Source organism: Lathyrus oleraceus, chromosome 3 (assembly GCF_024323335.1).
Source record: "Lathyrus oleraceus cultivar Zhongwan6 chromosome 3, CAAS_Psat_ZW6_1.0, whole genome shotgun sequence".
Taxonomy (NCBI): Eukaryota; Viridiplantae; Streptophyta; class Magnoliopsida; order Fabales; family Fabaceae; genus Lathyrus; species Lathyrus oleraceus.
In genome coordinates, this window is record NC_066581.1 from 382,341,605 (window position 1) to 382,360,676 (window position 19,072).

A 19,072-nucleotide genomic window follows, 5' to 3' on the forward strand; every position below is an offset into this window, starting at 1 on the left:
CATGACATTTTATATAAAGTGATTAATTTATTTTTTAAAATTATATTTTTTTATTGAAACATCAACAACACATTTAAAAAAAGGTTGTCCTTTTTCTTCTATGTTTTTTTACTGCACGTTTATCAATTAGAAAAGGTATTGAATAAGATTTGAATAGAAATCTATCTAAAAGGAGTTAGTTCATATTTGAAATCATAGAAGTTTTGATAAATTGAAAGTATATGTGATTTTCTCAATGCAAATTCAAACAATTGTTTAAATAACTATTTTTGACATGTAACAAATACATAGTTAGTGAAAGTTCACTTACTTGGTAAGCTGTTGATTCATACATTTCAAGAGCACGAGTTTAACTTGTATTCTCGATGTGAAGACTTCTCAAATAGAGAATCTACAAGTATATATATAAATTTTCATTGAATTTGGAGATCTTCCTTTGACCTAGTGAGTTTCTAAGACCTATCTCGCCTAAATTTTATATCATTAAAATATAAAAAATAAATAAAATAAAGAATCAAATACATGTATTGTCTCTATGGTGTGTATAAACATAAATAAGTGTGTCTCATTCACAATTAACTTGATGAAAATCAATCTCGCAGATAACTATTTGAAAAAAAAACCGTAGATAAATGTAATTAGCCAATGGATAACACTTAACAATAACAATTGATTTCTTTATTGTTTAACTCTCAAATAGATTTACATGACATTATTAAGATCTTAAAATATTATAGTATTCCTAACTTACATTTATAAAGAGATTTAGTACCTCTTGGCAAAGTAGAAATAAAGGGAAAAATTAAAAAAATTGATAACACCAAGAAGAGCATAAAAAAGGTCCAACCTAGAATGATTCAAATCTTTTCCACCAAACCATTCCATTCCAAATCTTCCACTGATTGAATTACTTATAGTCACCAACACAGAACTCACAAACATCCCCATAGAGCTTGAACACCAAGACAATGATGTACAAATGCTTCTCATACTTTCAGGAGCTTCTGAGTAGAAAAATTCAAGCATTCCTCCCAATGTAAGTGTATCTGAGAACCCTAATAAAATATATTGGAACAGTAACCAAAACACAGAAAGTGTACTCCCATTCTTAAATGCTTCAAGCCTTTTAGATTCCATGATTGAAGCCACAAACATTGATACTGATACCAATGATAATCCCATTCCCATTCTAAAAAGTGGCTGGTAAAATTTATTGTTTGATGTGATGCCTTTCTTTTTGTTCATGTGTTTGAGTTGTTCAAATATGATTATGAATGTAAGTGATATTATGATCGGAATAATTGCTAGAGATTGTGTAGGGATTGTGAAACTGTGTATATTTCTATTCATAAGATTCCCTTGTTGTACTGAGAATGTTAAGATTTGTGCTACACTACAATTCACCATGATTGTTGTGAGAAAAATTGAGAGAAGCCCTAGAAAGGTTTTTGTTTCCTTAACCTGAGCAACACTGATGTTTTGATCGATCAACGCTTTATTCAAAAACCTGCAAAAAAGATACAAAGTTTTATTTATTCATATTTTAAATTACTATTTATTTAAATATCAAATCTATGAAAAAAGATAAACCAATCAGACACTAAGTTATATTTCAATTATGTAATTAACAAGATGATAAAGAACTTACTTGAATTTATTATAAGATGTCTCTTTAGGAAGTAATTGTTCAGTGACATCATGATTCAAACTTTCAGTAGTTGGCACCATTGTATTTCTTATTGAAGTAACAATTACCTTGAAAAACATGAAATAATCATTTTAACACTATTTCTAATACTTTTTAATGGGACGATTTTATTTTATGAATTTTTCATATGTTGTACAAATATACATTACCTGAATGATTCGATTCACGGGACTTCCAGCTGGACGTTTATATCTATATATTGAAAATCCAGACACAAAAGTGCACAATGCTAAACTCGAAACGAAAACCATTATCATAAAACTTGTACTCCATCCATATTTTTGTTCAAGTGAAACCATAACACCCGAAGAAAGAAGACTTCCCGCGCATACACTAAAAAAATACCAACTGAAGTAAGAAGAAATGAGACTCTTGTTGGTTTGATCAAGTTGATCAGCTCCATGTGCAGCCAAGGTAGATCTAACTCCACCAATTCCCATGGCTGTACAATAAAGTCCAATGTAAAGATAGAGAGCTTGAATGGTTGATGGTTTTTGATTTTCTGGTGGTTGCAAATTAGGGTTTTGTGCTTGATATGTTAACATGAGTAGTCCCTGAATTTTAAGGCAAACAAAATATAAAGTAGATCAGAAGCTTGTGCGGTGAGATTTGAAATAATTTTGAGGTAAAAAGTAATTAAATGATTAAACTTGATTCGATTTTGAATGACTAATTTAAAAATTAGATTCAATTCAAATTATGAATTATCATTTTTTATTAATATATATAGTATAAAGATACAATAAAATAAAATTTAATATTACAAGATAATCAAAAAGATATTAATTAAGTTTTAAAAAATAGGAAAATAATAAAATATATGTAGGCCGTGTAGTTCGATTTTGAAAATTCAATTTATAATTAGATTAAGAAGGACGTGCAAAGACATTTAATAATTTGAATAATATATCTAAGAGTTGATATATAAAAAAGAAGGTTAAAAAGAGATTTCATACCATAAGTTGTAAGCCACCAGAAAATACAAATATAGTGAATCTTGTTAGGTAAGAGTCACTGATAAATCCCCAAATAATACTGCTCAGAAAAGCTGTTCCCAAGAAGTTGGTAACCATATTTGAAGAATAAGCAACTGAATAATGCATTGACTTGAAAAAGTAGTCAACTAAGGTTATTCCATTGCATGAGATGATCAAACTCTGCATTATCTCTACAACTGCACTCATAAAAATGGGACTTTCATTTGTTAATATATGATGTCATAATCATATTTTTACTTGCTTTTGACATTTAGTAAATTAGATAATTCAATATATATTTGATTGAATTTGTGAGGAAATATGAAACTTTTCTAAATTCATTTTTAATAAATTTATAAGTTTTTACATAAATAAAATAAATATTTTTGCAACTATCTACAAGGTGAGATATGATTAAATAAAATTTTGATACAAAACATATCCCATCAATTTTAGCAAAATAGTATATTTTATAAGAAAATAGGGTCTACTTTTGGACCATTCCCATTAAATAAATATGAAATGATTTTTATTGTATTTTTCCCTTAGAGTAGTTAATATTTTTTCTTTTATAATGGAATGGTAGTAATCGACCTTTAAAAAGTGTTTGTAAATATTTTTAAGGTCGTTGTTAAATCAAGTATATTTTCATTACAAGGCTATGTTTATGTTTTAAATGGATATTTTGAATTCATTACCTATAAAGAAGAAAATCGCCATAAAAGAAGAATAAATATCACTATATAAAAATGAAGAACATAATAAGTTAACAAACCTCAATTATAATACCAAAAAATCAATATATATTTTTTGGAGAAAATAATTAATTAAATTATAACACACATTCAAATTTAAAAAAAATATTATTATTAATTAAATATCTTTAAATGTGAAAAATATATCTAATATTCATAAAGATACATTTTGAAAAAAAAAAAGTAAGTTAGTAATCTATAATTTGAACATAAATAAGTTTCTATTAAATTATGTTATATGTTTTTAACTATTAAAAATAACAAAATGTATAATTATTTGAAAAAATCAACACTCATTAATGTTTATAAAAAAACCAAGATTTAACTTTTTTTTTAAATTTTATTGATCATTAACATAGCATTTAAAATATATTACATCACTAATTTTAATTAAAAATGAAAAATAAAGACATAAAAACTATAAAAAAAATAAAGAAACTAATAATAAAATAAATAAAAAATCATTTTCATGAAAGAATAAAAATAAAAGATACAAAATTTAACTTACCACATGCAAGGGAAGCAGCTCTTATTCCACCATGCTTTCTTCGATCTGCTGCCTTTCCTTTGAAATCAGTATACTCATCACTTCCAATATCACTAAGCTCAGGATCCTATATACATATTTGAAATTAAGTCAAATAAAATAAACAAAAATTTCACAAAATAAAAAATAAGAAATAATAAACCAACCAAAACTCAAAAACCAACTAATATAAACACATAATTTATGTGATTATAAAATCGATTTGTAAGATTAGGATTATAAAATCAGAAGGATACCATGGATGAATGAAGGATAATTATTGTTGTTGTTACTGAATATAAGTTTTGTTATGAAAGAATGAATCAAAACAAGGGACTTAATAATATTATATAGCAAGAAAATTCACTGGTTCAGTAAACCAATTCCTCTCTTTTATAGAAGTATTTTTACTTTTTTATCAGAAAAATAAAAGAGAACATTTTTTAAAATAAAAAAATATATAGATATATATGATATTCTACTAAAATTGAATAAAATCTAATTTTGACTATTTTTCAACGTTCATTTTGGAAGACCCAATAAATAATATCTATAAAATAAAAATTTGTTCTTCAATTAGCTTCCTTTTAAGATATTTTTCTTTTATAATGATTTGAGTTCTAGAGGATTCTCGGATTAAAAAAATGCTTATAAAATTATTTATTGTTTGTTTGATATTAGATGAATTTAACAAACTATAAAGTAAATTTTTTGTAAAGGTATCGATAAATATTTTGTTACGTGTGTAAAATAAACTTTAATTGTACCTTAAATATAGATTTGTCATAAAAATATTTGAGTATAAAAAAATATAGATTTTGAATATCGAAAGTTGGCTTAAATATCTGATTTGAATCTTAAAAGTTGATATGAAGTGATGAGTATTATTGATTGTTGCTTTGAATCTTGTAAAAGTTATTGACTATTGAATAAAAATGAAGTGTCTTTCTTAACATTTTCTTTTCTTTTATATATAACAAAAACACACACACACCTTTTCAGCAAAATGACAGAACAAAATATATGAGATGATGACTCTTCAAAACTGCCGCACAGATCGCACATCAGAGTCTTATAGAACAACAATGGATAAATGGGCAACACATTAAGAACCGAGTTAATTAAAACCAACTCTATATTTTCATTATATTGATATTTTCACATTCTTTTATGTTGTGGTCGTTAAATTTGTTTGTTTATAAGCAAAATATGTCACTTTTTGTCAGCAACATCAGTGACATAAAATACTTTGTTAGCTTGTAAACGTTATTGTTGCAAAAAAGTATTTACATATAAGAAGGAGTAATCCAACTCTCATATATACATTATGTAACCTTAAAATATGACATGTTTAAAAATGATGGATTTTTGTTGTTGGCAACTGACATTTGCATAGATTGAGTTAAAGTGTGACTCCATTGTTTTGTATAGGGTTATGATAATCATGTTCTTTCATATAAAAGATATACTTATTGATTAGATGTTCATCACAAAAAAGAACATGTGGTTTTTTTCCATTTGTTAGTCACCTTAATCTTTTTGTAACTAAATTTTTATTTTTATGAAAAAATTATGATATATAAGATTGTGATCATGTTCTCTTGTTTACAAATTCTCATTTGTGTTAGAGTTCAACATCTTAAGAATATTCATGTGCTTTACAAATAAAGTTCAACCTCATTGACATTGTGAAGAACATACAAATGTGTTGGATTGTATTAAGTGTTTGACATGGTCATCAACTTACTTACACCATTCACTCTTCCTATTATTCTTCCCAAGTGACTTGACACAAAAAGTATTGTAGGATTATTATCGAGAGAAATTTAAAAAAACTCAAAATTTTCTTAAATTATATATATATATATATATATATATATATATATATATATATATATATATATATATATATATATATATATATATATATATATATATATATATATCATTTTAGTATTTTCACGTAAAAATGAATTATTATGTCAAAACAAATGAGGGAGAAAAATATATCTCGATCTCACATAAGGTGACAATAACTATTTCTTGCAATGAGAGGGTCAATAACCTTTCTAAAAATAGCTTTGAAGAATAAACATATTTTAATTATACTCAATTGCACCTTCTTACAAAACCTGGAACATGTGCATATTGGCAAGAAATTCTCCATTATAACATGACAATCATGATACTTTTAATGCTTTAACTTAAAATCCTTCATCACTACCAAACTTCTGATGTTGGAAGAATACTCTTCTATAATTTTAACTCCTTGAAGAAATTTAACAAGATAATTTATTTTCTTGATAATGAACTTCTGGAGATAGATATGTATGATTCCCCTGTTCTTAATCCCAAATTTTACTGGTCTAATCTTATATTGATCTCATCCTTTGTCGTTTCTGGAACACTCAATTACACTTTCAAAAACATTTTTCAGGATGCATAACATCATAGAAATGTATTAGGTACAATGACTTTCAATATAGCGTTTCAAAGAAAATTGATCTTTTTCCATACACTTCTGACAAGTGCACACGTAGAATGCTTTGCAAGATTTATTGTTCAAATATTTTAATTTTTCATCTAATCAATCATTTGTCAACATAAAAGGAGATGTGTCTTTTTTCAAATTCACATTCAATGCTTCTTTTTTTTCACTTCTGCTAATGATGTTATGAATACCAAAATCTATGATGCTAAAGAAATACATTTTACATGTCATACTTGTTGGAACATAAAACATAAAACTGAAAATTGAAGGTTCAACAATGGTGGAAGAAAAAAAGATTGGGGAAGATGAAGTTGAGAGAGAAAAATAGAGAGAATAGAGTAATATTTTGGATGAGTATATTTTTGCATTAACCTTGAATTGGAATGATACAAATGTATTTATACATTGGGAATAAAAGCTACAACTAAAGTGACTCTAAAAAAAATAAAATCTATTAATTTTGGAAGGAAAAAAAACATAATTTTAATTTTCAATTAACAATACTCAACCCACAACATATTTGTATTATTTTTACATCTGCGAAATGAGCAGTTACATGAAACTAGACGCATAAAATATTGTAGACATGAAAATAATTAATTGTTCCAAATAACATAACCCTCAACAAAAATAATTATTTTTTGAATTCCCCATATATCTCTACACCTGCCTCCCTGAAAAGCTTCAATTCTTCAACTAATAGAGCCAAGTATAGTTCTTTATCATATTGTGATTGCTAACAACTCATTTGTTATTGGTGAAAAAATGTTCGAAGAAAAGCTTATTAGGAAAACTCTAAGATATCATTCTAAGAGGTTTGACATGAAGGTTGCAGCCATTGAAGAGGCTAGAGATGTTCCCACAATGAAAATCGATAAATTAATTTGAGCCTTACTCACGTTTGAGACGGTCAATGATAATCAATATGAAAAAAGAGTAAGGGTGGGGATTTCAAAGTAGAAATTGAAGATTGTGATGATCGGATAGATTAATGTGATGCTGATGAAAATTTGGCTGAGTCCATTTCCATGCTAAATAGTGTGGTGGAATTCATGACTCACGTAAGATCAAATTCAGATGTGCCTAATTATAATGGTGATACTAGTGATGATGACTTATCTAATGATGCCCTTGTTGAAGCATAAAAGATATTATACTTCAACTGGACTAAAGAGAATTGAAAAGAAAAAGGAGAGAATTGAATCCATTCTTCAATACAAAACTCGTCTCAAGCTTATCATCTCTGAGTTAAAGGAAGAAGTTGATTGTCTAAGTTCAAAACTTGAAGGTATGTCCAAATTTGTAGCAAGTTGAATTATGGAATTAAGAACATTGAGGAAATTTTATGTGTAGGCAACGAGGAAGGTATTAGCACCCATCACGTTCATTGCACTCAACGGTAACCATTAGGTTAGTTGTGCGTGTTAGTGTTAGCTTAAAAATGTTAGACTTCTCTAGTTATTAAGAGTGAAAGAAAGAATAGGAAAGAGAAGAATATTTTTGAATTTTGCAATGAAGGGGACTAAACCTAAGTTTTTTTTATTAATGGGCCTGACAAGATTTTGCAATCCTGCTCCTACGTATCTCAATAGAGAACTCAAGGCACACATAATTCTGGATAGAAAAATATTTGTTTGTTGGTTGATTTTAGCAAAAGCTACATTGTATTAATCGACGAAGAACGTTGTTTTACCCAAAACAGGTGAGGAGCGAACGTTTGCATCACATCGAATGGATTTACAAATCAACATTCGGGAAAACGTCACCTATCTCAACTCAATAATTATGGATGAAACATTGCTTTGCATCAACTTTAGACAAAATATCTTTCGTTTTTAAAAAGGTTTTAAAGATCGCACAGCGGAGAAAAAAGAGTTTGATGGGTTGAAAGTCTTTTTGGGTTGGAAAGATGAGTATTTATGACTTGTAAGCTTTTACGACTTGGGTCTAATACTCGGGACTACGTTAGACGTTTCACCCAGGTAATCTTTTTCTTCCAATTTTATTAAGAAAAGAGTTTGAATATTTACAAGTTATTTGAAGGGAAGACGAACACTTATGACTTGCAAACTCTTACAATTTGGGCTTAGCATTCAGAACTACATCTGGACCTTTTACCCAAGTAGTCATTTTCTTCCAATTTAGTTATAAAAATGGTTTGAAGTTAATTTTGGAATAGTTTGAATTCAGATTTTTGAAATTGAAAATGATTTTGAAAATAGTTTGAAATTGATTGAAGTGTTAGAGAAGTTAAGGAGCATGGTCATTTACATATGCGAGGATACGAACATGGATCACCTAACTAAGTCGACTAAACACAATGAAACCAACTAAATAAATAAATAAATAATCTACTTAATAATTAAAAAAATCAATTAACCCCTAATTAACTAATCAATTAAATAAATTATTAATTAATTAATTAATTAATTAATATTTTAAAACTAAACAAAAAAAGAAAATAAAAAAATAAATAAGAGGAGTGCATATTAGTATATGGAGGTGTTAGAATCAACATGGGCTTAAAGAGTGGAGCATTAGCTAAATATGGGTCTAAAGCCCATTTTAATAAGATCCTAATTAGTCATAAGAGAAAATGCAAGTAAATAACTAAATAAAATAAAAAATATATATAAAAAAAGGAAGACAGCGAGAAACAATAGAATGCCAGGGTTGTTCCATCATGCAACCTGATATTTTTTTCATATATATATATATATATATATATATATATATATATATATATATATATATATATATATATTACCAAATTAAAAGAAAGATCTAAGCTAGTAAGAATTAAAAGAAAATAATTTATGCTGCTACTAACATGAACATTAGTAAGGATAATAAAAAAAACAATAAATAAAAATGAAAAGTAAATGCTAAAGCATGCTATCCAAATTAAAAGAAAGATATAAGTTCTCCGCTCCTACTCTAAATAACACCATAAAGAAAATCAAAAAAATTAGAGAGAAAAATAAAACTATTATGAGAGATTTTAGAAGTTTGAACAATTTTTTTGATGAATTATTTATTTTATTAATAATTATGATTTATAGAGATATGATTCATAATTATTTTATTTTATGACCGTTTTTATGTAACACATCATACTTTGGGATTGTTTTTAATCGAGATATTATTTGTGGTGATTATAAAAGTCAAATTTAAAGTAATTTTTTAAAATAAATATTTTTTATATAAAATAGTTTTATAACTAGTGAAAATAAAAAAGTTAGTTAAAAGAAAATAAAATTATTTTTGATATAAAATTGTTTTTTTTAAAATATAGTTTTAAAAACTGTTTTTTTTATAAAATTGATTTTGAAATTGATTTTTTTAAGAAAATAAAAAATTGGTTTTAAAGAAATTGATTTAAAACTGTTTTTTTTAATTATTTTTTTGTTGTTATTAAAAACCGGTTTAAAATCGAACCGATCCACTTATAAACCGGTTTTAAGAAAATAAATCGGTTTTAGGAAAATGATTTTAAGATCCAAACCAAATCATATATATGATTCAATTTGGTTTGGTTTAATGATCCATGCACACCCCTAATTTGGAGTGTTTATTTTATGCAAAGGAAAATAGTTAGTGGAAAAAGAGAAAAATCATGCTTCAGCCAAACACTTTTCCTCATTTTTCCATTTGTTCGTTTTTATTTTCAAACAAGTATAGAGAGATGATTGATGTAATGAAGTTATGAAAATAAGGGGTGGTATTGTGAAAATGAAGAGTGAAGAAAACAAGGTGCCCTGCGTTGAAAAAATAGAGTTTCAACAGTATCAATTTTTTTCTTTATTCTCTCTTTTCCATTTTTTGAAATGATAGATAGTTGGTATTTATGGATGTGTGGTAGGTTATTGTCTAGGTTCCCCTTATGCAATGGTCATGGGAAGAATATATAGTGTATGCCTTAAGGTTTTGTTAATTTTTAAAAGTCCAAAAATACCCTTTTGAATTTATTTAGAAATAAAATTAATTAAGACTACAATAAAATTAAGCACCTTAAAATAATCACAATAAAATCAAAAGAAAATTACAGTTAATCCTATTTAATTATTACGAACACCTTGACAAAGAAATAAAAAATAAAAGGACTCAAAATGAATAAAAATTGGGTGCAAAAATGTCTGAAAAATTAAAATGAATGCACTAAAATGACCAGCGCGACATAAGCCTTTCGGAAACATACAAGTTTTTGTCAAATTTTGAAATGGAAAACGCGCGATTAAAACACTCAAACGAATAAAAAATGTGACCGAATAATTATCCGAAAAATAAATCGAACACACAAAATTAAACTGTGTGAAACATAGATTAATAAAACTGGTATCTGCAAGCTTGATTTTAAAATTTTTTGCCTTCTATTTTGACGCATATTTGAAAATTGATTCAACTGGTCTGCCTGTAGATCCGAAAATTTATTTCGACTGATTTTCTAGGCATTATGCGGTATGGAATGCATGTTATGATATGCAGAGATGTAACGATTATGATGAATGCATCGAATCGATGATTCAATGTCAAAATCAGGGTGTGACACTAAGGCATTCCTGAAAGTGTCAAAAACTCTTTTTAGGCATTCGTCGATGCCATCGTCGTCATTTTCTCCTTGTGAGCTTCCTTCTCATTATTCACAACCTCCTAAACTATAATGAGTTTGGAGGACAATGTCTCTAGGGAAGTCTCTACCGCTTCAAGGGCCTTTTATTTACCCTCCACAGAAGCTTGCAAAGTTGACACCATAACAACCAACTTTGAAGGGGTGTCTCATTTTCTCCTATGATTTTGTTTCATCATTTTCACCTACGATTTTGTTTCACTTTTTTTGCCTACAATTTTGTTTCATCATTTTTGCCTATGATTTTGTTTCAACCTTATTCGTCCTATCATTGGGAACTAACATAAGCTTTGACGTCACTGGTGAGCATTCCCGACCAAAGCTCATACCCCCTTCACTGACCCCATGTTTAAGCCTAGTTCGAGGTCGAGGTATCTTGGGCTCCATCGCATATGCTCTAAAGTGGCTACCTAACACGAGGGGTGTGAAAGTTGTGTCTTATTGCACCATAATTACCTCATACTCTTCTTTCTTTAATGGAAATTGACATAATATCAACAAAGAGCTTCATGTTACTCATATCAAAATATTACATAGGAAGATACACAAGTATAATCTTTGGGCAAATTTTGGAATACCTGGCTAAAATTTCGTGAAATTTTTGCATCATTCCATGTCATTAGGATGGGCTCCATTGTCAAAGTATCCAGAGTGTAGGCTCTGCTTCCTGTGTTGGTATTGATCTTGTATGATCATTCCCAATTTGCTGTGAGTTTCTTATCTCCGCCATATTTTCCTTCCCCTCCTTTTGAAGTCTAGACAACCTATTCGCTTCCTCCTAAAGCTCATTGAGTATGCTCGTTGGCGAACATATTATATTTTCCCTTCATGTTTTCATTCTCTTTGGTGGGGTTTCTCGGGGCAAGTGCTTATTCGTGACCAACAACTACAAAGGATATCAGGGAAGCGCCACGTAACATATGAAAGGTTGTCTCAGACATGCGCTCCAAATTAATTGTACTGGAAAGTCTCTAAATTTAAGTAAGGTTATTACTAAATACACATTTTCGTTCTTCAACAAAGGTTTGAGGTACCTTATATTAGATAATGGTATGGAACTTGGATGAGGTAACAACAATTTTGATAATGAAGACAATAATATCTATGAAACAAGGACCATACAACTTAGATGTCTTATATGTGTCTTCTTCCTGGAAGATATCCTTGTCCCAACCCCTTTTGTTATTATCTCCAGTAGTAGAAATCGACTAGTCGTTAGATTTCTTCGTCTGCCTTTCGGAGGATGACTGGTTCTGTTCAAAATGGGTCGGTTGGTTCTGAGTGGAAGACAAAGCCCTTGTGTCTACAGGGAGTTGTTTCATTGTCTCTTCCACTTGAGTTGGAGTTGGAGTGAGAAGAAGAGTTTGAAGCACGTCGGTCGCCATCATGGATTTCCTTCTCTTAAAGAGATTCTTGACGAAAGCCATATTATCTGCACAGAAGAGAAAACGGTAAGAAAATGTTAAAGAAATATTAAATAAAAGTATAGGTATAAATTCCCCTTTTTAATCAAAAATATATTTCCTCTCCTAAGCATCTACTGTAACACCCCGATAATAATATGATAATTATTTAAATTAAGTTAATAATATATTTATTAATTTAATTAGATAATTGGATTATTATTATTATTATTATGTTGGAATTATTGAATTATTATTATTATTGGAATAATAATATAATTTGGAAAATATATAAGTGGGAATTAAGGAAAAAGAGTTCATTTTTGGAAAATAAGGTTTTTACGTGAAAAGCAGAGAAGCGATCGTGAAAGAGGAAAAGGGGCAAAGGGGAAGAACCAGAGAGCAAAAGGTTGGAGAAGAGCTTGGAGCTTAGAGATTTTGCCGGATTAACTCAGGTAAGGGGGGTTTATCGTCGATTAATAGGTATTATGGGATAATATGTAATGGGTAGTGATAAGCCGTTGATTTGACCCTAATTGGGATTATTGATGCTGAAGAATTATGTTGGATAAATTGTATTTAGACTGTAATTGAATCTGTGTTTGGGTTAGTTGTGAAATTCCGAACGTATAGCTTTTTACGGAATCGGAATCGGAGGTCCGGAAGTCCTCCAACGGCGGAAAATGCGGAGAATTCTGCATTCTGCCTTGTGTTAGCGCAGGAACTGCTGTTTTGTCTGCGTTAACCGGTTAACACTGTTTTGAATTGTGAAAAGGTGCTGTTTTGTCTGCGTTAACCGGTTAACCCAGGGCGTTAACCAGTTAACACTGTTGCGTTTTGTCAAAAAATGTGTTTTTGCCTGCGTTAACCGGTTAACCCAGGGCGTTAACCGGTTAACACTGTTGCAGAGTGGAAAATTGGCTTTTTAATGTTGTGTACATAATTGAGAGTTGGCCTATGTTGGCGTATGATGTAATAGGGATTAGTTCCCGCTGTTTTGAGCAGTATAGGTATTAGTAGAGTGTGTTAATACTGTGTTGAATTGATTTACATGATAATGATGTGTTGATACATGTGTTGATGATGTATGATGGTATGCATAATGATGTGAATGTATGTATTATGCATGTATGTGTGAATGGACTGTTGTATGGCTTAGAGTGTGAGCATATGTCCGTTGTGAATTGTTGTTGATGCTGCATTGCTAGATGATTAGCGTGCATAGCATAGCCTTGGGGCTGTAGCTAATTCCCATGGTGAGGAATTAGTGAGTGAATCATTGTGGATTTGTTGTTGATGTTTGCATGCTAGATGATTAGTGTGCATAGTCTAGCCTTCGGGGCTGTAGCTAATTCCCATGGTGAGGAATTAGTGAGTGAGTCACTAGGTCTCAAATGAGTGGGACTAGTGAGCTTAGTAGCCGTATCTGGAGGGATCGGTGAGCTTGAACTATATGTTCAAGAATAGTCGGTACCGCATGTGTGGAGTCTCATTGCATAATGTATGTATGGCGTATAATATGAATGGATGTATTCCAATATTATACGTGTGTTTGTGTCGTTATGGAGTATGATTTGAGATTATACTTGTGTTTTATGTTGGTGTTGAGTATGAGGTTGAGCTGATGTGCTGTTACTGATTGTATGTTGCGATTAGGGTGATTAATGTGTTAAATTGCTTAACATGACATTATATTCTATAATGCTTATTATATTGATTGAGGAACTCACCCTTACAACTATTTTTCAGGTAACGAGCAATGAGTTGAGTAGAAGCTAATACTTGGAGTCTAGTGTAGTCTCCTTAGTGGGTCATGCTCTGATAGATGTAACATCGGGATGGGATGTTTTGAATATTTTATTGATTGGTTGTGAACCATTTTACATGTAATATGTTACATGTTTCGAATGATAATTTGATTTCTATCCGCTGCGTATTATGCAACTGTTTTATTTGATAAATAAATGAGCATGACAGGCTACTTTGATGAATAGTGTGAAATGTTGTGTGACACCCTTGGATGCATAATTACTCTGATTTATATATGTTGTTATTTTAATTAAATATTTGGGGTATTTTAGAAGGGTGTTACATCTACTGCGTCCACTACTCCTCAGGCATTAACAAATTGCCTATTTTATTGCACATGTGACTTCGCACATAAGAGGGGAGGTGAATTATGTGTTTTAGAATAATATGGTTTTAAAAAATCTTTAAAATTGAAATCAGAGTTAGAAAACATTTTATACTTATGTATCCGAAAAGTAAAAATTCAGAAGAGAAATTACAGAAATGTAAAGAGTTAAGAGAAGAGAGAAGACACCAGAAGTTACAGTGGTTCACTCAAAAGAAAAGAGAAAAAGACACATTCCTCTCCCCAAGAATTGAGCTTGAGAATATCCAATAAACTTAAGAGCTAGTAGTATGATAAACTCTAGAACCCCCTTATACAAGTAAAAATGAATTTTGTGGCTAACTTTCAACACAACATAAAACACAGGAGATAAGCGGCGAGTCTTCCTTCCAAACGATGGATCAAAGCGGTTAGTCTAATTTTCACAAGAATCTTGGAGCGGTAAGTCTTCAAGCTTCAAACAAACTTTAGAGGATTTTAACATCGGGATGTGGTCACGAACGTAAACTTGGTTTTATATCGGGCTAACTAAGAACCGAGCTTATCTTGAACCAAAACAAGCTTTTAACATCAGGCTGAGTTTTAACCTAAACTTGGTTTTATGGAGGGATAACCCAGAACCTATGAGATTTTATCATGAGTTTATCTCAAACCTAAAGAAGAGACTTGATCACAAAAATTTCAAACCTAAGATTTTTACGGTTTAGCTTTAAACCCAAACAATCCTTAAGTGGATAAAGTTTTCAACAAAGGTATAAACAAAACATCCTTGATGAACTTACAAAATTACCCTTCCATAATTATAACTTCCCCACTGATAAAATACTTCGGCTAAATTCTTAGTGAGAGAAAGGAAATTAAAGAAATTTTAGTTTGAGCAGTTTCCTCAAAGGTGGTGCTTGTATAGTAAACCAGTTGTTGAGTTAAAGAATCATTTGCAATGTGAAAGGACTCTAATTTAGTCTGACCAGATGACAAATTTCTCTGAGTAGAAGTTAAAGCTTGGTTTTTCCTTGCCACAACCCTCACCAGATGAGTCACCTGGACAGAAAAAGATACAGGGAAGTTAAAGGGAGCCAAAACATTTTAATACCATAACCATGGCATTCATCAATCCATTCACATACAACAAACATAATTTCGATCCAAATAAATAGAAATTATAACTAACATTTTTTTCACTCAAATAAATCCCCACCCCTCATCAAATAGCTCACACAAATCACTTCTTTTATTCCCTCCAAAATTATCACTCTCGCATTCCATTTCCCCCCCAATATCATCACATCATCACACTATATATACCCTTGTAAGTTTAAGGAGTGCCTTAGAGGGGGGTGAATGAGGCACTTAGTGTATTTTTCCGGATTTTTGACGGTTTATCATTTTTACTTTCTTAAATGCTTAAGTGATGAAAAAGCGGTAAAGTGCATAAGGTAAAGGACACAACGATGTATAGTGGTTCCCCTCACAGATCGAGAGTACTTCACTCCCCTTTCAACACGAAAGAGAATTTACTATCTGTTATGACATGTACACGACAGACACAATCACCAAGAACAACCTCTTGTGATTTACCAAGTTGATATGAGAACAATCCTCTCAAACTCAACTCTCTTGCTTCCAACAATCCTGGACAACAAGGTGTTTACAAAACACACAATCTTATTTTTCAAAAATTAAAAATAAGATATGGATTACAACAATGGATTGAATATAAAGTTTGTAGTATAATGATCACACAATGTGAAATATCAATTTGCTTGATCTTCTCTTCCAATGAAAATAAGTCACCACACAAAAATATTAGATTGCTCAAGAATTTTTTGTTTTGAATGATATGAAAATATGCAGAAAAATCATGAATGAAGATTTAAAACAATAAGTGTGAATTTTGAAAGATTCTAAGAGATTGATTGGAAGAGGTGAAATTTGAATTTGAAAGATCATGTATTTATATGCACATAACACCTCAAATGAAACATGGTAATGTTTTGAAAAAATCATGAACAATTGTCAAAGATGAAATGAAAAGGTTCCATGAAGTGGTGCATGAAGTGGTGTATGAACAACCAATGATTTTTCAGAAACGCACAGTGGTAAATCGATTTACATAATGGGTAAATCGATTACCCTGTTACAACGTTTAAAATTTTTCAAAAACTTTCAGTGGTAAATCGATTTCCCTAAGAGGTAAATCGATTTACCTAGTTAAAAAACTTGAAATTTCGCTTCTGGAAATGTAATGCTCCAGTGGTAAATCGATTTCCCTAAGTGGTAAATCGATTTACCTAAGTGAAAATTTTAAATTTCGCTTTTAAAAAATATGTAAGCTTCAGTGGTAAATCGATTTCCCTTATAGGTAAATCGATTTACCCAGTTTGAAAATGCAACAAATTATTCTAAGTCATTTTCCATGCACAATGAAAAGTTATGCAATAGCCATATGAATACTTGAGCATCTAAGACTTTAGTGAAGGTAAGTATTCTCATTATAGCTTCTTGAAGTGAAAAACTTAACTTCTTGAATCAAGATGCTCTATCATAGAATATCATCTTTGCCTTCTTGTTGCTTGGAGTTTTGTCTTCATCAAAAACATTCATCATAGAGAGGCTTGATTTCACATTCTCCCCCTTTTTGATGATTACAAATAATCCTCTTTGATGCGTGCAATTTCCGGAAACAAAACTTTCTCCCCCTGAGATGTATAACTCCCCCTGAATTTGAGAAGCTTATGATCATGTTGACTTGATCATCTTGAAGGAGATTTGTATCAATTGTACCTTAGGAATTTCACAAGCATACAAGCATATACACCTTTCTCCCCCTTTAACATTATTAAAAAGAAGGGAAAGATGGGTGAAAGATAACCACATGACAAATACAGACTAAAATATACAGCATAACTAGTAAAAGAAAAATAGCCTTATGCATTCAAAAATAAACAATGCAAACAAACAAGGTTGAGAAACCAAGTACCTTACACCAAAATAGTTCAAACATTAGACATAACTAAGAATATAATGAAACCACATATGCAATTAGCAACCTATAACAAGAATAGTACAAATAAACAGAAAATGACTAAGGTTGGTTCATGTGATTGTCGGTGTTGTTGTAGTTGTTGCCTTGGTAAGGAAATTGTTGTTGAATGGGCGTAAATGTAGGAGCGGGAGCATCCGGGTTAGTTGGATCATATGGAGGGATATTGAGATGCGAGTAGAGATAAGAGAAATGTTGATTCATGTCGGTTTGAAGAAGGTTTATGTGGTTGGTGGTGGCTTCATGATTTAGTGCAATTTGATGATTTGCCGAATTCCATTGATCATTGATGGATGTGTTAAGGTTGGAAAATTGAGATGTCATGAAGTTAAAGAGGTCTTGATTACTTAAACCACTTGGAGGAGGAACATTTGGAGGAGGTACATCTTCACCACCATTTCCTTCTTGAGGTATCGCTTCATTTTCTTCATTATTCCCACCAATAAACATAACCGACTTCGTTTCCGGATTATACCGATAGCCCATCCGCTTGTCCACATTCTTGATAGAGATTTTGTGACTTATTGTATCCATAAGACAAAACTCAACATCACTAAAGTCAACATTAAAATATTCCATAATACGAGTGATGAACCAAGCATAAGGAAGAGACATAAACTTGTTGTTGTGAGTCATCAAATGGTGAAGAATGAGACGTGACCAATTAAGCGAAATGTCATTCTTAATGGCATACAATGCTTGCATCTCCATATCGGTAACAGTACAATGATTTGAATTTCTAGGAAATATAACATAAGCCAAGAAATAATGTAGCAACCTATCATTGATGAAAAAATTTCCAGCACTCCAAAAATCTTTTGGTGGTTCCTCCCCACCATGAGATTCAACCCTTTTCATATGATATTCGCCTTCCGCTATCCTACTTGAGCCAAAATAAAGTTCTCTTTTATTATAATCATTCCATACTTCATCCTCCGGATCATATAACATGTGACCACCCGAGGGAATATCCAAAATTTGACCAAGTCTCTTAGGGGTCAAGGTAATCTTTTTCCCTCTAACATGTGAAACAAATTTTCCATTCTCAATGCACATGTTACAATAAAACATTCTGACTAAATCTGGATAATAGGGTCCAGAAGAAGTTATGAGAGCCCCTAAGCCTATAGAGATTAATTTATCTTGAAAATTAAAGCATTCTATAGGAAAGGAAGAGAGATCACCAAATTTTGGAGTTTGAACAATCTTCTTTTGATAAAACTTTTGGTACCTCTCCAATTCTTCAGGGGTGTGATCTTTGAAGAAATGTTGAACATCCATGGATGATGAAGAAGCTTTTTCTTTCCCTTTTCCAGCAGTTTCAGCTTTTCTCTTAAGTTTGGATGCCATGGGTAAAGTTTAGGAAATGATGGAGATAAGCTTTAATGAAGGTTTTGGGTGATTTGGA

General features: G+C 30.6%; 1 protein-coding gene across 1 annotated transcript; it reads right to left on the reverse strand.

Annotated features, from left to right (window-relative positions):
• Nucleotides 1-656: 656 nt before the first annotated feature.
• Nucleotides 657-4,310, reverse strand: LOC127129295 (protein NRT1/ PTR FAMILY 4.2). Its single transcript, XM_051058524.1, has 6 exons — nt 4,224-4,310; nt 3,949-4,054; nt 2,665-2,882; nt 1,858-2,262; nt 1,649-1,755; nt 657-1,507 (listed from the first exon to the last, which is right to left on the reverse strand). The coding sequence occupies exons 1-6, from the start codon at nt 4,224-4,226 to the stop codon at nt 766-768; spliced, it is 1,581 nt and encodes a 526-aa protein (XP_050914481.1). The 5' UTR covers nt 4,227-4,310; the 3' UTR covers nt 657-765.
• Between the last annotated feature and the right edge of the window lie 14,762 nt (nt 4,311-19,072).